Here is a 20,247-nt window from a genome sequence, read left to right on the forward strand (position 1 = left end):
GACTGGTACACACTCGTGAGAAACACCAGGTCTTTATTAATTTTTTAAGTATTCCAGATTTCAGATTTAACATCCGTTCCAATTTCATAAAAGAGCAATATGTACATCAATTAACTTTTGTTTGTTTGGCATTAAAAAAAGATGAATAATGCAATAATGCCAATCACTTTAGATATAAATAGGGAACAATAGATCATTATGTAATCACGGTTTAATAAAACGTGTAATACAATAATATGTTAATGTCAAAAATAGGCCACGTTAGATATGATTTGGAAACCAGTGGATCAGTGAACCTTACTATGGAGTAATAGTGTATAGTTAAAGATACCACCCATGCTTTTTATATACTGACACTATATCATCCAGTGTCAAGGGTAATGACTTCAGCTCTGTTGGTCAATTCAAAAATCAGAAACTCAACACAAAAATAAAGAACATTCTTGTGGACGAAGTCTTGTTCTTCAGGACCAAAAATGAATGAGGTCAGGATAAACTTGAGGAGTGGTGTGTAGTCTTGCACCATCCTTCATCACAAAAGCAGGGCTAGTGATGATACCTAAATATATTCCTGAAAATGTTACCTTTGATTATTTTATTTTTTTGCTGATCACATCGGTTACTAGAGAGATTCCATGATGAACTATTACATTTATTGAGGCCACAAGTCATCAAAACATTCCAGATTTGTAAATGCAGACACTCAACGGTAATAAAAGTGACTAAACAGCACGTGAGAGAGAAGACCTTTTATATGTGAGCAACATTGAGCTGCTTAATTAACACCCTTTTATTCACTGTAAGTGTCAAAACCTGAAATGCGAACTTGATACAGTTGATCTCCTATCTTAAAGTTCAGCTCTAAATTGGAGTGAGCTTAGCTTTAAAATATGTCCAGCCATTGTTTGTGTAGATAAACAGGAGAGGCCAAGTGAATAGAATAATTGACTCTTGTAAGCAAATGTAACCTTATTCCATGAAACGTGAAACAGTTATTTTCTTAATCTCCTCAATTGCAATTATGCAAAGATACTCTTTTATTAGATATTTCCTTCCCTAGCTTTTGCTCTTGATTTCAAAGGCAGATAAATATGTCAGTATCCCAGATCCAAGGTCGTTTGCATTTCATATTTGCAGATTATTGATGCATGATGCATGTGAGATCACTTCAGTACCTGACACAGATTCATTACCCTTTTTTTTTTCTTCCTTCATTGGTGTCTATATGACCACTAGTTAGGCAGAGATCATGTGATTGTATTTCATTTCCTACTATATGGACAAGACTCAATATTTCAAGCCTCTTTTTGAAAAGTTCCTTCTGAAATTCCACAGTTAATAAGTGTCCAGAGTACAACAATGTCCATGAGAAAAAGCCACGCTTGAGCACGGAGTGCAAACAGCAAAAAAAATAAATAAAATAAAACTCCGGCAAGTCCAAAAAGATTTTTGGTGTGAAATGTATAGTGTGATGACTCCCTCTTGTGGCTGCTGTGTTAAATTAACAGAATTAATGATCTGCAATTGTGCTCACTCATGGATTTCTCTCGGTTCACTATTGCAATTCTGTGGTACAGAAGTGTATCAGATTAGCTGGATTTCTTTTTTATGAGTTTCAACAAGATTTCGAAGCAGCTAAAACATACAAAAACCTGGAAGTCAGGTGAAAGTGTGCCATGTTATCCATCCAGATGCCCACAGTTCTAATAAGCAGCCAGTGGTGCAAAAAAACTTGAATCCCAGAGTAGATTCATGATACCATGTAGAAAAAAAAGAGAGCGCTAGGTTAGACCACTCACATGCATCTTCAGAAAAGTACAGCGACATGCATTCTGAAACTTCAAAATTACAAAAGAGAAAGAACAGGGTAGTCAAGCAGTTTCATACGAAAGCGTGAGGGAAACAACAGTGATTGAGTTCTATGAGCAGGTGGCTGGTGGCCATGATCATCTTTGGACTGTGTGCTGCTGGTAAAGTGTGCATGAGTGTGTGCGTAGGGCGTATGTTTGTGTTCATTTGTAAACACTGTGAGGATGGGGGTTTGTGTGTAAAGACAAAATTCAAGAGGCTTGTCTTTCACAGCCCTGAGCTGGTGAAGACCCTGTGTGTAGGGGTCTGACATATACACCAAAAGGGGGTAGAATTCCCCTCCTGAATTGTAGCAAGAGTTCAAATGCACTAGATTGGTAATTTAAATCCGGTTTAGTCCATGAGTGATTGGTTCCTTCAGTGGCAGGCTGGTAAGACCAGATCACATGAGGCAGCACTTGCTTTTGTGGTTGTGTGGGTCTTTGAAACGCAGTCTCTGTTTGGGGCGGTACTTCTCCAGGTATGTCAGCTGCTTGCTGTTGATGGCGCCCCGGCGTTTCCTGTGAGAAAAAAAAAAATTTTTTTTTATTTTTTTTAGAAATATGCACACAAATTATTTTTATTTCAATTAATGTTTTAAATAAAACTTTTGTTGAATACATAAATGAAAAGCACTATGAGAGATACATAAAATTATTAATATACATTTTAAACAAAAAACTGTATATATAATATATAAATGTTTTGTTTTAATGGCTTAAATTAAAATATAAGTTTGTTTTTACATACGTTAATTGTTAATTTAAGCAGTATTACAATTATTAATGTAAGCATTTTATTTTTTGCCAAATTGTTTTCTGTAATTAGCGCTATTGTGTGCTATTGTTATATTTCATAGTGGTATCAGTGCAAATTCATCAGTGTTCATCATTTATTGACTGCATAATTTGCTCTAATTTGTTTTTGCTGTATAATTAGCTGTAATGCATAAATGCTGCACAATCTGTCATGTATCAGTGCTGCATCATTTACTGTGCTTGTACTGAATCACTCACTGTATTGACTGGGTGTTGTATCGCTCTGCTGCAAGGTGTTGATAATGTATTGTTAGATTTTATGTATACTTACTGTCTGATCAACTGAATGGCATCCTCATATTTCATTCCGCTCTCTATAAGTGCCAGAGCCACCAGTACTGGAGCCCTGCAGCACACACACACACACAAAGGGTTTAATACCAGGAAACATCACCTCTAACAGCTTTTGTGTGAGCACAGCCCACAGAAACAATAGGCTTTCCTGCAATAGTGAACCATTCAGGCTTTCTCAGCAAGGTTACCACCTAACGCATGTGATAACAGGTCTGCAGTTACAGTGTGTATATATATATATATATATATATATATATATATATATATATATATATATATATATATATATATATATATAGTAGATATTTTTTGTTCGGTTTTTCCTCGCTACAGCTTACCACAAAAAGCTACTATACGGCTTCAAGACAATATAGACCCTGACAGCCCAAATACCAATTCCTATTCAAACACGATACTCTTTTTTTTTTTTTTGTCCACCCTAAAAATAAGCTATTTTATTCACTTGTACACCAATGAAGTGATTAATTTCTCTTTAATACAGATGATGCCAATGTATTTTTCAATGAGTCCGCTATGTTAGCAATAAAAATGTTAGCTGCTTGACATATAGTAATGTCTACAACGCATTCGATCACAACTGCTTTAAGTTGTCTAATTTGACAATGTCTTCTCTTTCTTCTTCCTTTTTCCTGGCATTCTCCTGTGTTCACACAGGGTCCGTAGCTCAGCTCTGTCTGCTCCATTTGGCTCAGTATGTGAAGTCCTCCAGGGCTAGGTCCACCACTCTCAAATCCTTCGTGCGGAGTCCATCCACCTCTCCTTGGGTCTTCCTCGCAGCCGGCGGCCACCAGGGTCAAAACGGAGCACTGTTCTTGCCACGGAGTCCTTGTCACTGTGCATGGACCGGCCGTACCATCTCAGGCAGGCTTACCTCATCTTCTCAATTATTGCAGAGACACATTGGGAGACACTGTCTCCCTTCTACACTAATAGTATGCACAAGGCTTTCACCTGTGCATACATATCCTTACAAGTACAATTTTAAAGACCCTAAATGTCACTACGTGCTAATCCCAGATTTACTCAAATACAATAAATTTAGATTTTTAGAGTGTGTCAGCCCCTGTCAGAGACCTTTTCTATTTTTACGGTTCGCGCTCAGGGTCCTGACAGCTTTGAAGTCTCCTGAGTGTGCCCCTTTCTAATGCGTAACAACACAAACTTATCCTACTAAAGCAAACATTGGCTCCCGGTCAAAAACTGCTGAGGGCTCCCACAGGAGCTGCAACCTACGTCAGAGAGGCTTGGTGCTTAACTAGTCGGCAGAAGCGGTCAGGGGTCAAAGTGGGAGGAGGGCAGGCAGGGTAGACCGGACTGTCATTAGCCTACCGTTCCCGCAGAACCGCCACATTTGACCGTCTGGCTCAACAATTCTAGCGCCACAGCTTAATTAAAGTCTGTGTGTTTTGACAGCTGGCCAGATAAGAGGGCAACACCGGGACTACACTAGGATCCCTCACTGAAAAGAGATATGAAGGAGCAATTAAGAGAGCTGCTTATCATTCGCTTCCTGTTTCGTCTTCGGACGTCAACCTTTTGTGCTTCGAATAATAAACTGGGATTAATATTGTGTGTCCGTTTGGACGGTTGGTTTTGGCACACAGCGGTCAGGCAGAATGGGTTTGACCTGCAGAGAACCGGGGCCAAGACTGAGAGGCCTGTCGCTGAGGGGTATTTGGGGTAAAGCAAAAAAAAATACAAATTCTGATGAGAAACCAAATGTAAACAGCAGGACTCAAACACTACACTAACACGAGCCAGCTTAAAGCTCTGCCAGAGATATTACACACACAGTCCTTGATTGCATTCTGAGGGAAAAAGAGCAACAGATCCTGGGAAAGGCTGTTGATATGTTTGAGAATTCTTGTAAGAGAGAAGGGAGCCACATAAAGCCTGACCCAATTCAGATGAGCATTTGCACGTCTACAATTTCTGAAGAGCCACATCAGCAAGCTGGGAAATGACAAGACTACATGGAATCTGCGCCTGCAGAATACTGTAAAAAGCTCAGCAGATTTTTATTTGGACCAATTCTATTTCACTATTATTTCTGCACTATTCATATTAAGAACTAGGTATTTTTTTATTTATCTTCTGTTTACATTTTAATTTAAGATTTTGTACATTTGTCCTATTTAGTTTCTGTTCATTTTCATTTTATCTACAGTAATTCTAACTTAACTTGAACTTCAGTTGACATTTTTCAAGTTTGTTTTTTTCATGTAAACATTTATACTTTTTTCAAAGTAATTTAAATTATGAAAACAATTAAATAGTTTAGTTAACAATAACAACACTGATTTGAATGGCCACTGTTAAAAAAGTCTATATATCTCTCAATCGTTGTAATTATTTAATAATTTTACTAATATAATTATACTTACTAGGCAGATTTTTCCCTAATTTCCAATCAGAATTATAACTTACATTACAGTGTAATTGACAAAACAGTGACATTTTTTGCAAAAATAGTCAATAGATGTCACATCTTCAACGAAAATAGACTTGAGTGGCCATATAATTCAACTGTGGAATATTAGTGAAAAAAAATTATATTCAGTTTAATAAAGTGGTGTTCAATTCTTAACATAGCATACAGGTGGCTTTATTTTTAGTGTTAGCAGCACATCTGGAACATCAGGATGACTTGACACTCACCGGCCCAGTCCGGCCACACAATGCACAGCCACACAGCAGCCTGGATCCTCACAGAACTTATTCTTCAGCAGACTAAGCCAGTCATCCACAATCTTGGTAGGAGGAGGTGCGCCGTCATCGAAAGGCCAATCCTGAAGGAGAGAAACAGGAGGATGAGTTCACATCTATTGTCGCTACATATTTCAATGTGTCTGTACGTTACTATATAAACACTCATACAAAATACTAGCAGATGAGATAAAAGTTAACAAATTAAAGGGAAGTAAATGACTCCAGTCACCACCAGCAGATGGTGCTCTGTAAAGATTCAGCGTTATTCATCATCTCAGATTCACAGCAGCCTGCGAATCCCCTCTGATGATTCCTGTGTGATTTTCACAAGTTCTGCAACAGCAAACATGGCACTCGTCCTGTCAACTCTACCGGTTCAATCAGATCTGTCAAGAACAACTCGATTTAACACCATGTGCAAGAGCTGAATCATCTGAAATGTTGAATTATGTAAGATGCAAACGGCCAGTGATCACATCTTATTCAATAAGCTGTCTCTAAGTCTTTAAGTACTTAAAAGGGATGGTTCACACTAAAATGTTCATGTTCTACTGTGCGACTTTCTTTTGTGGTTCAAAAAAGGTGATATTCTGAAGAACGTTTCTACTGTTTTTGACCTCACAATTAAATCAGTGTGTTTAAAACAACACTGGTACTGACGGAAAGCACACACACAAGATGATCTTCAAAACACATCTTTGTGCTCCATAAAAAAAAAAAAATTAATAGAGGTCTGAAAGAACATGAGGTAGGGTCAACATTTTTAATGAGAAGACCTGCCCAACTCAATCCGAGCAGCTGAGACCTTAGCCATCTTCAAGAATCGGCTTAAAACACATCTCTTCCAGATTTATTTGACCCTCAAAACTTTACCACTCACTATTCTATCAAAAAAAAAATTAAGCTTTCTCATCTTTTTGTATTCTATCGGTTTTCTTTTTATTATATTATTTAAAAGCCCTTGCTACGTGTACGGTGTTAAGCTAACTGAGACTCGTTATAGCACTTGTATATCATTCCATTGTCCTCATCTGTAAGTCACTTTTGATAAAAGCTTCTGCTAAATGACTAAATGTAAGACTTTTTTCTTTACACAGAGCTTTTAATGGAAGACTGAAACTGAAAGATGTATTAAAAATACAAATGTGCTCGGTCAAAATACACTGACAAACAGAGCATGGTGTTTTGCATCGCTGCTTCTCAGAAAAGGGGACATTTATAGGGAGCGAGTTGAGGAGACCATTTTCTATGAGGACTGTCTATGAGATTCTCCCAGTTTAAAAATAACATTTTAATCCACTAAGAGGTTAATAGGCCCCTCCTTGTCTGGTATGTCAACAGTAGGCTATTAATTCCAAGAGTCCATTCCAAGATGGAAGTGCTCTGTACTCTTGCCAGGGCACACCAACTCCAGAACCAGCAGCGTAGGGCCTAATTGTGGAAAATGCCCTGGCATTTTCCTCGAATCGCATACCTGCTATTTCTCCAGCAACTCGAGCTTCTGCTTACAAAAGAGCATGAGAAGTTTGAGGCACCTGTTTGCTGTCAACCAACACTTCGGTTTCATTACTTCCTTTAAAGGGATTCTTGTTTTTGAAACTTGAACTTTGGAGAATGAAATACTGATATAAGGCACCCAAAATGTCAACAAATCCGCTCACAGATATGTTTTCTCATCAAAAAGAAACATTGTTTCATGAACTATATAAGAATTTAAGTTCTTAATTTCAATGTGATTTATACTTTTCGGATTTGTTTTAAACATTGTATCTAGAATTTTTACCATCTTATGCTTGTTCTATGAGACAACTGGGATCTGAAATCCACAGGTTAATCATAAACTGAAATAACACCAAGTAACGTGTTGAGTTCACTGAACTTTTCTGATCCAACAGTGTAAAAATGGGAAGGATGACCATTTGAATCCATCTGGAGTCCCATATAATGTTCTGGCCCCCTGCAAAGCTTTTGCCTCATCTCCGCTTATGAAGAGCAGAATTTATCAATTTAATAACCAAAAAAAAAAAAAAAACACACACACAGTCCGTAAACAGAAAGAGAGAGAGCATACAGAAAGAAAGTCAACATGCAGAGAAAACATGTGACATATCAGCTTCTGTATCATTGGTGAGAGAGTGGGGCACGACATTAGTCTGAACAACAAAAGAAAATTTGCTATTTTGTTTTGTACCACTGCTAGTGGTTCAGCAATTACATATTTTCCTTTTTAAAGCTTAAATAAGTTACATACACTAAAAACATTTATTCTACACCAACTAAAAATAAAAGGACAGCTGTACTGCAGAACCATACTTTTTACAATTAAAATGTCAAATGAAAACAATTAAAATGTCATTTAATATTACAAGTAAATAGGGGTGTGCCGGTTTCAGAGTTGGTGATGACGGTTATGACGTGAGTCAAATGTAACGGTTCATAACATAACTTCCGGGGGGGAGGGGGGGGGGGCACCCGCATTACGTGTCATATTTTGTTTTCCAAAAGAGCTTCTTGGCTCTCTGTAAGGCTTATGTTGCTAAAGCTACCATTGTCTCTGCCTGTTTTCACTAATGCTGCCTTCATGTGCTACCAGAATGATGGTAAATAGTAATGTGTTAAAAATTGCATTTGGAAGCAATGTGAAGTCAGTAACACAGTCACCACCAGTTAAACTGTAACACTGGTATACCTGCAAGCATGAGCTCTTGAAGCTCCACACTCTGAAAAGGGAGGTGGGAGCACCAGCTCATTTTCATTTAAAGGTGACAAACACAAAAAACAGGGCGTTTTGGCTCATACCCTAAAAGTGGCAAATTCAACAAGCTATGAAAAATTGGGGTATTTTGAGATATACACTTCACATACACACTCCAACATCAGAGAACAATTTAAAATATTGTATTAATGTAAACAAGCATGCATGACACGCTGAATGAAAGCACATTCACTCTCTGACAGCAGATGGCGCTAAACTGCAGAAAATCGAGCCTGTACCCTGGAAACCTCATAAATAAAGCAGCTGCACTGTATTCAAATAGATTTAAATAGCCATTCAGATTTGTGGATTTGATATGATGTTCATCACAGTGACAGATACTTAAATATTTAGACTTAATAGGGTATTCATTTTCAAACCTTTTAATCTGGACTACAACATGATCTAGATAGTGTTTGAAAGTGTTTTAATACTTTATTGTTCATTCACATTCATTTACATTAGGGCTTCATTAATTAATTCAATAGTTAAACTGCCAATGAAAAATTCTTCTGAACATTCATAAATCTTAGGTATTCCAATATTTAATAACACATTGTTAAAATCTAAAGTTGCAGCTGTGTTATTTAATGAGCTAACATTAACTAAGACTTGTATTTATTTTATTTATTTTTGACAAAGATTAATAACTTCACAAATGATACCGGCATATCCCTAGCCCACAAATATTATTTTTTAATAAAACAAAAAAAGGAATAAAACAATATTAAGTACGTTTTTATTTTAATATGTTAAAATGTATTTCTGTGATAGCAAAGCTGAATTAGCAGCAGCCATTACGCCAATCTACTCCTATCACTTGATCCATCAGAAATCCTTAACATCGCTTCTGATGTGGCACTCAAGAAACATTTCTTCTTATTACAAATGTTGAAAACATTTGTGTTGCTTAATATTTTTGTGGAAACTGTGATAAATCTTTTCAGGATTCTTTGAAGAATAGAAAGTTAAAAAGAATAGCATTTGTTAGGAATGGAAATATTTTGTAACATTATAAATATATTTACTGTCACTATTTATTTTATGTATCCATCCTAAATAAAAGCATTAACAAAAATCTTCTGACCACAAACCTTTGAATGGTAGTGCAAATATTTTCTTAGAAGCTGAAAAAGCTGAGGCAAACTGCAACAGTACAGACCTCACTTGATTTAAACCTTACCTTTTTTCCAAAATGTTTAATTCGTTTTTTTGTGTTTTTTTCCCACCTGGCAGCATTAGCAAGCCATTTGTTACTTTATTTCTTAGAAAAGTATAAACACTGTGGCTCTATAGAACAATCAAAACATTGCTCTATTTGTTTAAGTATCCTGACTAGCCTGACTACAGCAACACTGCCTCAACCAATGCTGTGAGTTTAGGGTGAGATCTGTTTTGTTCCAACCAACAGCAGACGGGGAGCATTTTGCAAAACCTGTTTGAAAACAATCATAATTTTAGAAATTATTTTTTTATGACTCTACTGATACAGAAAATACACACTGTAGTTTTAAGTATGTACACTATTCAAATTGATCCTGTATCCTGTCTAGATGAATGCAGTCATGTTTTTAACAAGCTCCATGCTCTTTTGATGGAGAGCCATGGACTGAAGCATTACATCTTGTCCAGCTGAGCATAAACACAGCAGTGATCTTTCAAACAGGCTCTGTAGTCAATAGTGTTTCTCTCTTGCGGAAACAAGTTCTCTTGATGGCACAGAGGAGGAAATTGATTTACATAACTTCTCATGCATTTCACAGAATTTTTTAAAGTAAAGCCTGGGATGCACCAGCATTCTGGATAAATTCACAAAGACCTCGGGGTCAATCTAGTAGGCTTAGAAAGCTATTCTCCTTGATATCAAAGTTAAATATGTAGTGTCATGGATATGTCTTATTTAATGAGAAATCAGGCAGAGTGAAAGGACACAAGAGTGTATAAGACTTAATAAAAAGCACAGAGGGAGAGAGATCAAGCTCCCCCATGGTTGTCATAGTAACAGGGAAATGTTGACGAGCAAAATTGAAAACACATGTGCATGATGGATTCAAGCGGTTAAAAAAAGGTGAACGCAGAAAAAGATCTGATGTTTGGCAAAGCGTTATTGGATTGAATCCTCAAACGCAGAGCTCCCTTCGGAGGACAGAAAGCAACCTCATTTGACTTCATGTGACATCATATCACATGACTGGGCAGCCAATTCATACAGCATGTGTGTTCCAGGACTAGATGTGCACCGAAGGGATGTGTAGATATGGTTTATGCTAACCAGAATGAATTTCATCCTACATATGAATCCAGACAGAGGGAGCCAATCACCTTCATAACACTAATGTTGTACCATAAGTACCACTATTAACAGCAGCATCACTGCAGTATAGCAAGAGTGTTAAAGGGTGGCAAGGAGTGGGTAAAAATATAGATCTCTCAATATTAATCGATTCTCATTTTTATGAAACAATATCAATTCTTAAATCCCAAGAATCGATTAGTGTAGCCTGTTTTCAGTTAATGGACAGAGCATTGAAGGGCACCTCCCATCCAATAAATTGCAATAAGCATTGTGCTTTTAATATGGTTAATATGGTTAATCAGGTTTCAATTTATGTCCGTTGTATTGCAGTATTCAAACAATAAATGCTGTTTTGGTGCTGTTTAATGTGATGAGATCACTGTAGTGTCTCGGGGCGCACGTGACTGATCATCTCTTCCACATTAATACCAGCTTCAACACAAAATAATCACGACTAAATTGCTGAAGTTATGTTAAAAGAGTACTTTACAATCTGTATCTTGTCTCATGTAATCGCTCATTTAGTGCTTCAGCCCCGCAAAGACGTCAATAGAAAGTCTTGTAAACAATGTCACGTAACGTCACATTTACCTCAGAAGATTCGGTAACTATAAACTCATTAGTGAGATAGAAAAATAAACTGTAGAGGGGTATTTTGCTAGATATATCCACCACATAACATATTCATTATCATTTTTGCTGTTCTAATGTTTATGTTTGAATAAATAAATTTTTTATGACAGCCACCATTAAAATTTTATAATTTTGCCATTTAAAAGTAGAAATATTATGTAATTGTAAATTTATTATTTTTAAAACGTAATTGCATAATTTTAACAGTTGTATGCTATAGTTACAAATATAATTTTAAGATAGTTAATTTTAACCTTCAATATTATAGTAATGTAATACCAACTGACTCTCATGTATATTTTACAGAATTAGTTGAGAGATTTTTTTCCTTGAGAAAATTTGGCAAGTACTGTACCTGATATATATCCAAAATTATCAATATCGATTCGGTAATTGAAATGAATCGAAAGCTTGTGAATGAGAATCATGAAATTTGTGTCAAAACCCAGCCCTAATACTGTATTTACAGTACAGAAGGTCAAATGCACCTGAAGACAAAAAATATACATGTCACTGTATTAGTTATTATTTAGATTTTTTTTTTATGTCCCAATTAACACAATACATTAGAGATCATGTGATACAGATGTTTTTTTTATCCATATGGATATTATTTTAATGTAAGTGTGTGTTAACTGATGTTGACCTGATAATTGTTTTTAATGTTTTTTTTTCTTTGCTTTGACAAAATGCAAAGTAAATAAGACTACAAATAATAACGTCCTAAAGTGAATATTGCTCTTTATATTTAATTATTTTTAAGTATAATAATAATACATTTTATAAGCATTAATATTAATAAAAATATATATCACCATAACAGTGATTCCGTCCTTTTCCAGCGGTGTCTTATCGTAGGTGATTTCACACACACGCACCACTGTTGTTGCCCCATACTTCTTCAGATCCTGAGGGAACAAGATTGCACAGGTTTTGAGAACATTTAGGATTTTGAACAAGCCTTTTGAATTTGTTCTTGGCTGTGGTCCATTTATGTGTGCCATTATGTGTCACAAAAGAGTAGTTACCGACACTTCAGAGCAGTATGTCATCTTTCATCTCTCACCTCAATGAAGCTGCTCAGTGATGCATTGGTTGGGTTGTGCGTGATAAGGAAGCGCATATTTTTGTAGCAGACCTCGACAGGAGCAGGACGGTTCATCCTGACCATGCTGGTGTCCCTCCACTCTACAGAAGAAAAGAACACCCAATCCGGGCCACACAGCTCCACTCACAGTATGGCACTACTCTGACCTAGAGCAGTTCTACAGCAGATGCACAATCACAGTGAAGGTGTCAGGGATTTGCAGGATCCTCTGTGATAAATCACTACTAATCAGCACATAAAATTGAAAGCTGCCTTTCTTGGTAAATAGAGGCCACAAGTCTTCCTCTTCCAACAGATCTGCCTCTTCCTCTGGATAGGGATACTCCGGGCAGCTAGACGGGTGGAACAGTGTCCGGTAGCTAAATGCCAGGTGCCACGATGCCAATTAACCCATTTGGCGCACAGCAAAGCGGTCAGTCAGAAAGACCAGCAAGAGAAAAGCAGAGAAGGCGTTTCTCCGAACATTCAGTGGCAGATTTTGGGCATATCCACCCGTGATCAAGCGGTGCGATGTTGGGCGTGGCAGTAATCACCGCTGCCCTGCCGGAACTCCATTAACGAACAAGAAGCTGGAGAAGGAAGCTGTTAAGAGAACAAGACAAAAAAAAAAAAAAAAAAAAAAATTACAGTTTTAGACAATCACATCCCAATCTATAAATATTCAATTGTTGTTCTATGAAGTGTAATCCAATATATTATTCCTCTTAAAGTTCTTCAGAACCTTCTAAGACAAGTTTAAAAGAAAATGCAAAAAAACAATGTCTATAGACAAAGGATTTTGGATTTAAATGGACAAACAGTTATGCAAAAATATGCTACTTAATCACAAATGATGACATTCAAGACATCAGATAAAGCCATACAAGCAGAAGTCGCTGATTGTGATCTTTTAAGAAAAGTTTAAGAAAATGTAGAAACATTACATCCATTAAGAAAAAGGCGAATAATACAAAAGAGAAACTTGAATTTAGAGAAAGTATAAATTTAGTATTAAAATGGACAAATTGGTTAAAACAACAAATATATGTTCTTCAATCTCTAATTATGATGATACTCGATACATCAGAGATAACACAACAAAAGCAGAATATGAAACAAACTCAATGGTGTTCCAATTAAAGACATAGCCTAGTTCACCCAAAATAAAATTATTAATTATGACCATTAAAGATAATAGCTAGTCTCAGTCACCATTCACTTCAATAAATATTAAAAATGATGTCTAACATCATCTTCAGTGTTTCTCAAGAAATAAACTCACACATGTTTGGAACTACATAAGGTTGAGTAGCCTAAATGATCATTTTCATTTTTGGGTGAAATTGCTCTTTAAAAAAAACGACACACAGAATACAAAATCAGAATTGCAGACTATTAACAGCAGATAGTTTGACAGCAAAGAAAGTAGAGTTCACCTGTGCCAACGTCTCATACAGTCGGACACTTAATCAGAACATTTAACAAAACTAAAGTTCATGTTGTAGACAAATCAAAAACAAAGTATCACACCACTTAGTTCAAGAAAAAAGGAGAGAAAGAAGCTAAATGCAAAGAAACCTCAGTTACACACCGCTTTTCCAATAATACGCATGAGAAAATCATGCAGAATGGCTGTGTCTGATCTCCCCCAGGACTGGTGAGAGTTGTCCCCCCTTTACCTCTGTGACAGGCTGCGTTCCGCTCAGGATTAAGCCCAGGGCTCTGCTGGGTACAGTGGAGGGTGAACAGTTGTGATCCAGAATAACTGTCTCTGCTCTAAACCAGTCAAGGCTGCCTTGGCTTGCCATATGACAGTGACAGCACACTCTGCTAATGTCACAAACAAATGCACTCGTAATGCTCTTAGGACGAGTGAAGACCAATCCAACCCCACCTCTCTCTCTCTCTCTCTCTCTTCATCCAAATATAAAAATAGCATGGCCAGTGAACCTAATAGGTATCAACACTCATGTGTAATGTTTAAGGATGAGATACAACACACTTCATTCCCACAAAAAAAAAAAAAGAGAAGAAGAGTAATCCCATTAAAAGTTTACTAGACTGTAAGTGGTTTAAAGCTCACATACATCCATATTCTGGCCTGTCATTTGAATATTTTCACATGACTGAAACAAGAATGAATATATAAATTGACCCTCAAGGCCCATTCACACACACAAAAAAATTATTATTATTATTATCATTGTTTTCTCACTCCCACGCTGGTCTAAACCTGTATGACTTGCTTTCTAACATTCGTCGTATCCATTTCTCTTTTATTTTTCATTCTTAATAGTCAATAGGTTTCAAGTCAATAGGATAAAATGTTGTTTGGATCCTAACATTCTCCAAAATATCTACTTTTGTGTCCAGCAGAAGAAAGTCATGATATGAGGCTGAATAAACGGTGAATGTTCATGTATGGGTGAACTGTTCCTTTAAACAATCTCTAGAGATTTTATTTCTATACAAAAACATTAGAATTCATAAAGTTGAAAGAAACAGGTCCCTTAGAAATGTGAAACAGATCAGCAACAGAACATTTTCTCAACAGTGAAGAGGAAACCTAAACTTTGACAGCAACTTTTTTTCTTCATGAAGTTATCAGTCTGATATCTAAACCATGTAAATCATGTTACTTAGGATTTAACACAGATAAGAAAACAGACTCACCACAGACTTACACCCCTTAGTTACAAGCCATGCTTGTTGAGGGCTTACCACATCTTGAGCCAAATCCTTTTACATAAAGCTTGGACAGGCCTCTCTGCCCACTAGTGCAGTGTGTTTTCAGGTGCTCGGTTGTAAATATATGTATATTTAACTTGAACTGCTGTCTTGTATGTTTTTTATTTTGCTCTGTAATTTTTGTTCCTTAAGAGAAATTTAAGACCGCAAACATGGAGTGAAGAAAGAGAAAAATGAATGAAACTACCTTACTGTGCTAGTATTAACCAACAATTCCTGAAATGAACAAGATTCTGTGATCAACAAGGCTTGTATGTTTTTTCCCCCAGAAATCCTGGCTTGACTTCAAAAAGACCAATTAATTGAAGGATTAAATGCAAATGACATCATCCAGGGCAAGTGTTCCAAGTGATCAAACAAACACAACATGACTCATCTGGCCAGAACTCTCATCATGACAGCAATTACAAATTACAATCAGAGAGAAAAATCATACGGAATTTATTTTTAAGCAGTACGGAAACACTATATTGGAAACATTGTCAGCATATTATACATTCTAGAATGATGAAATTGGAATTAAACAAATTAATTAATTAATTCTGGTACTAGGTCAACATTTTTGGAAACATTTTGGACAAAATGTATAATTCTTATTAAAAATTCAGCTTAAAATAAAACAAATTTTATGTTTACGATCCGTTCAAAATTCACAGGTCCTGGGACATTTTGTTTATGGATGTGCACCCTTTCCACTATGCCTAATAAGCAGACTCTACCTCTTGACAGAATATACATTTTTTTTTAATGAACAAAAAAGGAGTGATGGAAAGTGGCTGTGTCCTAGTCTGTTTTCCATGCTGGTAAGGAGCTCAGTTGCCAGAGTGAACAATCTGGAACCCTTGGGCTCTAGAATTCTCCAACGATTGTTTTCCCAGCAGACTGTTCTTAACCTGAACCAAACTGGTATTTTCAAAAGCCTAAGCTTTTCAGCACTCTAAGCCAATTATTGTATACAAACAACCCTCAATCACGAGGAACAACAAGAGTCATGCTGAGGCAGTTGTGGCCTAATGGATAGAGTCAGACTTGTAACTTAAAGGTCATGGTTTCAAGTCTCAGGTCCAGCAGTGATTGTAGGTGGGGGGAGTGAATATACAACACTCTCTCCATCTTCAATACCATGACTGAGGTGAAACCCTATAGCAAGGTGTGTCTGTGTGCACATGTGTTCCTGTGTCTCAGTGGTAGAGCACTGCGTTAGCAGTGCAAAAGGTTGTGGGTTCAATTCCCAGGGAACAGGTGCACTGTAAGTCACTTTGCATAGAAGAGTCTTATAAATGCAAAAATTTAAAACTGTAAAAATACTCACTGCTGTGTGTGTGCACTTGGATGGGTTAAATGCAGAGCACAAATTCCAAGTATGGGACACCACACGTCACATTCTTTCCATACTAGAACTCTCCAGATTCTAATTAACTCTAAAGTTTTCAGGGAGCTATGATCAGAACTTTAGCTGCTTAATGAAGGCAATGTTTATTGAAGGTAAGAAGTGATATGGAACATTTCCCCTCTGCCTCACTCAGCTGTGCTCAAGTAACCTCTGCACAAGGGCTACCGTGGCACGCTCCGCTAATACCAATGGGCAGCAAGATCATGCCTTGGCAGCACAGCTGGGGTCATTAGTTTTGCCTTGTGAACATTTAAATATGATCTTTTTTTAAACTATGTTTACGATCCAAAATTACCAGACACATTAACACTCACACTCATATATTTTAGGATTTCATTTGGACAGAAAAGAAATACATTTTGAATGACAAGGCCACTACTCAAAGAGTGCAGGAGGTGTAAGTTCATTGAACAGGTTTGCAGGTGTCTTCCTGTCGGTGGGGCTGAACCTGTATTTGACGGGTGAGAGTGTTTTGAGGACTGGACTGGCTTTGTTCTGCCTCGGTTCTGCACTTGACTGGAGAGGAACTGCAGGGCAGGAAGGCTCTCATGACCACCTGTGTTCTAAATATACCTCTGCCAGCTGTCACCTAATAAATTTAGCCGGATCCAAAATGAAAAGGGTAAGGAGTTAAAGATAACTGGGGACTTGTTTTGAAACATGAACATCCTCTAATAAAAAAGCAGCCACTGAGAAAGGTCTCGCCTTTTACAACTGGATTAAATAATTAGCTGGAAGAATAGGTAACACTTTTGAATAATAAAACTATAACACTTATTCAGTATTAACTATGACTATTCCCTCAATAAATTCCTAATTTGCTGCTTATTAATAGTTAATAAGGTAGTTGTTATGTTTACGTATTGGGTAGGATTAACGATGTAGAATAAGGCATTAATATGTGCTTAATTGCTTCTAATAAATGGCTAATATTCTAGTTATATGCATTCTAATAAGAAACTAAAATAAAGTGTTACCGAAGAAAATAATTAATCACACATACATTTCTTTGCCATGTAACTTTATAAGGTTGGACATCTGAGTAAAGATTCCTGGGAGCTGAGATAACAGATGCCATACCCAGAATTTAAATGTCTGCTCAACACAACATTTTGAAGAGGATCACAACAACAAGTAACAACAGTAAGTGACAACAGTAACTTTTCAGCCACATATTGAAGGTTTTTCATAAAAGTAAACATCTGGTGTAAATCTGACATTCAAAAACTAAATAATTACAAAATGACAAAATCTGACATTTGCAATGTGATGACAAACCCTTTTTCAAACTGATAACCAAGATATGAAAAGTCAGCCAATGGCATGCAAGCGGTTGCTTCAAAGATATACCTAGGACAGAGGTGATTTATAAAATAAGATAAGCAATTAAAGCTAGAAAGTTCATGCAACATAGTGACTCAACCCAAATAGGAAAGAATAACCAGAATTTACTAACAAATTTAATATCAACATTTGTCCAGCCAACTGCCCTCAATAACTAACAAGAAACTTCCCTTGAACATAACATTTAGGCTACATTTGCATAATCCATTTGCATATTTTCTATACACTTTTATTCAAAGCAGTGCATTCGAGATACACAGTCAATGTCCTCTCTCATTCAAACTCTTACAGCCTTGGCCAGCATCCTGCTCTGCCAAATGAGATACAAGAACACCTAGTGCAAACCCTAGTGTGCTTATTTTAAAAACTGCAGGTTGTAAAATTGAGTGACACTTATTACCTTTAACAGCATGCAAAGATCACGCTGCACCAGGATAAGGTCACCATGACCAAAACAAACATGCGTAGTAGTTAGAGCAGCGCAGTGGTTCTCAACCTTTTTTTTTTTTCACTGGGCCGCACTATGGTCTAAGTGCAAGTCTCACGGGCACATGCCATTTACACATTATGTCACCAACACAAACCCACCAGATACAGCTTAAATATTATATCTAAATGATTACATTTATTGAAATAAATAAATAATTCTACTCACGATTAATAAAACACCTGATGCTGTCGGGAGCTGACCAATTTTGTAAAATTCGGCTTGAAAGGAGTAACAGCGCGATGAAGTTGCGATTTCTAAGTTGCAGTCTGTAAGATGTGCATGGAAGCGTGACTTGATGCGCAACATTGCAGAAAGTGTGCGTTCAAAATGTGATTTGTCTTCAAGTGAGTGGCGGGGGCAAACCGAAAGTTGATACCAAAAGTCCAGCACTCTCCTTCACCGCTGATGCTGCAACTGTTCTTGTTTGTATGCGTTACATCGCTGGCATTTTCAACTTTTCTTTTTCTCCCTTAAAAACTAATTTGTCCATTCTGGTACTTAATTTTACCGAACTAATGGCTGTTGATGACTATATGAATTTAATTCATACACAGAGTACATTTGGTCTGCTCTGAAAATAATATATAAAAAAACAATTTACATAAAAACATTATAGCTTACATTTGTTTAGTACATTTTTTAATTAATGTAAAACTGGAAGTAATTTTTTAATTGTGTTCTGCATGGTGGGCGGCATCTGGACTTGCAACGGGCCACAAGTTGAGAACCACTAGGTAAAACAAGACACTAAACTGGCAAGTTTCTTATACTTAAGTGCATTCATTATAGGCATTGAACATGCAATATTACTTTGGAATATGGACAACAGGACATGATGTCACACCCAGAGACATTACACTTCACCTTCCCACAACACCCAAAATCATGCAGATTCAAAATCTGGATTCTTTGTCTTGAGCCAAGAGGTCAATCTAAGATTTAATATCCTGTAATATTTAATATCTGTCCTATATTTTTTAACTATACGAATTTGCAGTATGCAGACACTCCTTCATAAGGCGCTCCTTAAATCAGATCAACATATTATGTGGCAAATTTTTTCTCCATTAGACCTTAATGTGTGTTAAACACGAGCACACACGCACATGTTGCACTGCATGTAAGTTTGGTGTGCAATTTGTTACCAGGCATAAGATACACATAAGGAAGTACTTAAAGTACAACACCATACCACATGAAGACGACTCAATCCTTTGATTTTCAACAGACATAATATGCAAGCATATGCCATTAGAAAAACCACATGGAAAGCTGGATGTACAACTAAATTACAGCATTTCCAAATAAAGGCAAACATAGATTAGCAAAAGCATTATTCATATCTCCACAAAATCAGAAATCACATTCTAAAACAGAGAATACCAACATACATTCTGACTAAGATCAGATAAAACTCAACTTCACAAGGCTGAATTAGTGCTTATGTCCAGATGAACATCAATAGCATCTTCTAGACTTGAGAGGGACATTTCACTCTCAGTCTGGAGTCTCTTAACCTCTAAACTTCATTACAGTGTTTGCAGAAACTAAAACAAGATGATTTTTAGGAAGAAGAAACTTGGTTTCGCAGATTTGCGTGTATACATTGATGTTTGTTCTCTATAGGAACATCCCTGTGATGTCACAAGAGATCTGGGGTTTTATCCTTATCCCTTCTGACCTGCAGGACCCAGTGTCCCTGATAACAGAAGAGAGATAGGAGCAGTGCTGTAATCCCTGTAAGAACACTCAGATCAGCATCATCTCTTTTCCAGTCACATGACCCATTCATACACATATCAACTCATTCC

The 20,247-nt window shown here is 36.8% G+C and overlaps 1 protein-coding gene across 3 annotated transcripts in view; it reads right to left on the reverse strand.

Moving 5' to 3' along the window:
* Window positions 1-16: 16 nt before the first annotated feature.
* The window catches only part of LOC127974891 (protein tyrosine phosphatase type IVA 3), a 30,970-nt gene continuing 10,739 nt past the window's right edge, over window positions 17-20,247 (reverse strand). The window contains exons 1-6 of one of the 3 annotated variants that reach the window (XM_052578454.1): window positions 14,141-14,330; window positions 12,441-13,064; window positions 12,190-12,282; window positions 5,640-5,770; window positions 2,938-3,012; window positions 17-2,369 (exon numbers count right to left, since the gene is read on the reverse strand). In XM_052578454.1, the coding sequence (XP_052434414.1) occupies window positions 2,252-2,369; window positions 2,938-3,012; window positions 5,640-5,770; window positions 12,190-12,282; window positions 12,441-12,545 (522 nt within the window). In that variant the 5' untranslated portion in view covers window positions 12,546-13,064; window positions 14,141-14,330 and the 3' untranslated portion in view covers window positions 17-2,251. Of the gene's footprint in view, window positions 2,370-2,937; window positions 3,013-5,639; window positions 5,771-12,189; window positions 12,283-12,440; window positions 13,065-14,052; window positions 14,331-20,247 lie in introns of those variants that run through there. The other 2 variants (XM_052578455.1, XM_052578456.1) reach the window with 2 other exon arrangements.

The sequence above is a fragment of the Carassius gibelio genome, chromosome B16 (assembly GCF_023724105.1).
Source record: "Carassius gibelio isolate Cgi1373 ecotype wild population from Czech Republic chromosome B16, carGib1.2-hapl.c, whole genome shotgun sequence".
NCBI lineage: Eukaryota > Metazoa > Chordata > Actinopteri > Cypriniformes > Cyprinidae > Carassius > Carassius gibelio.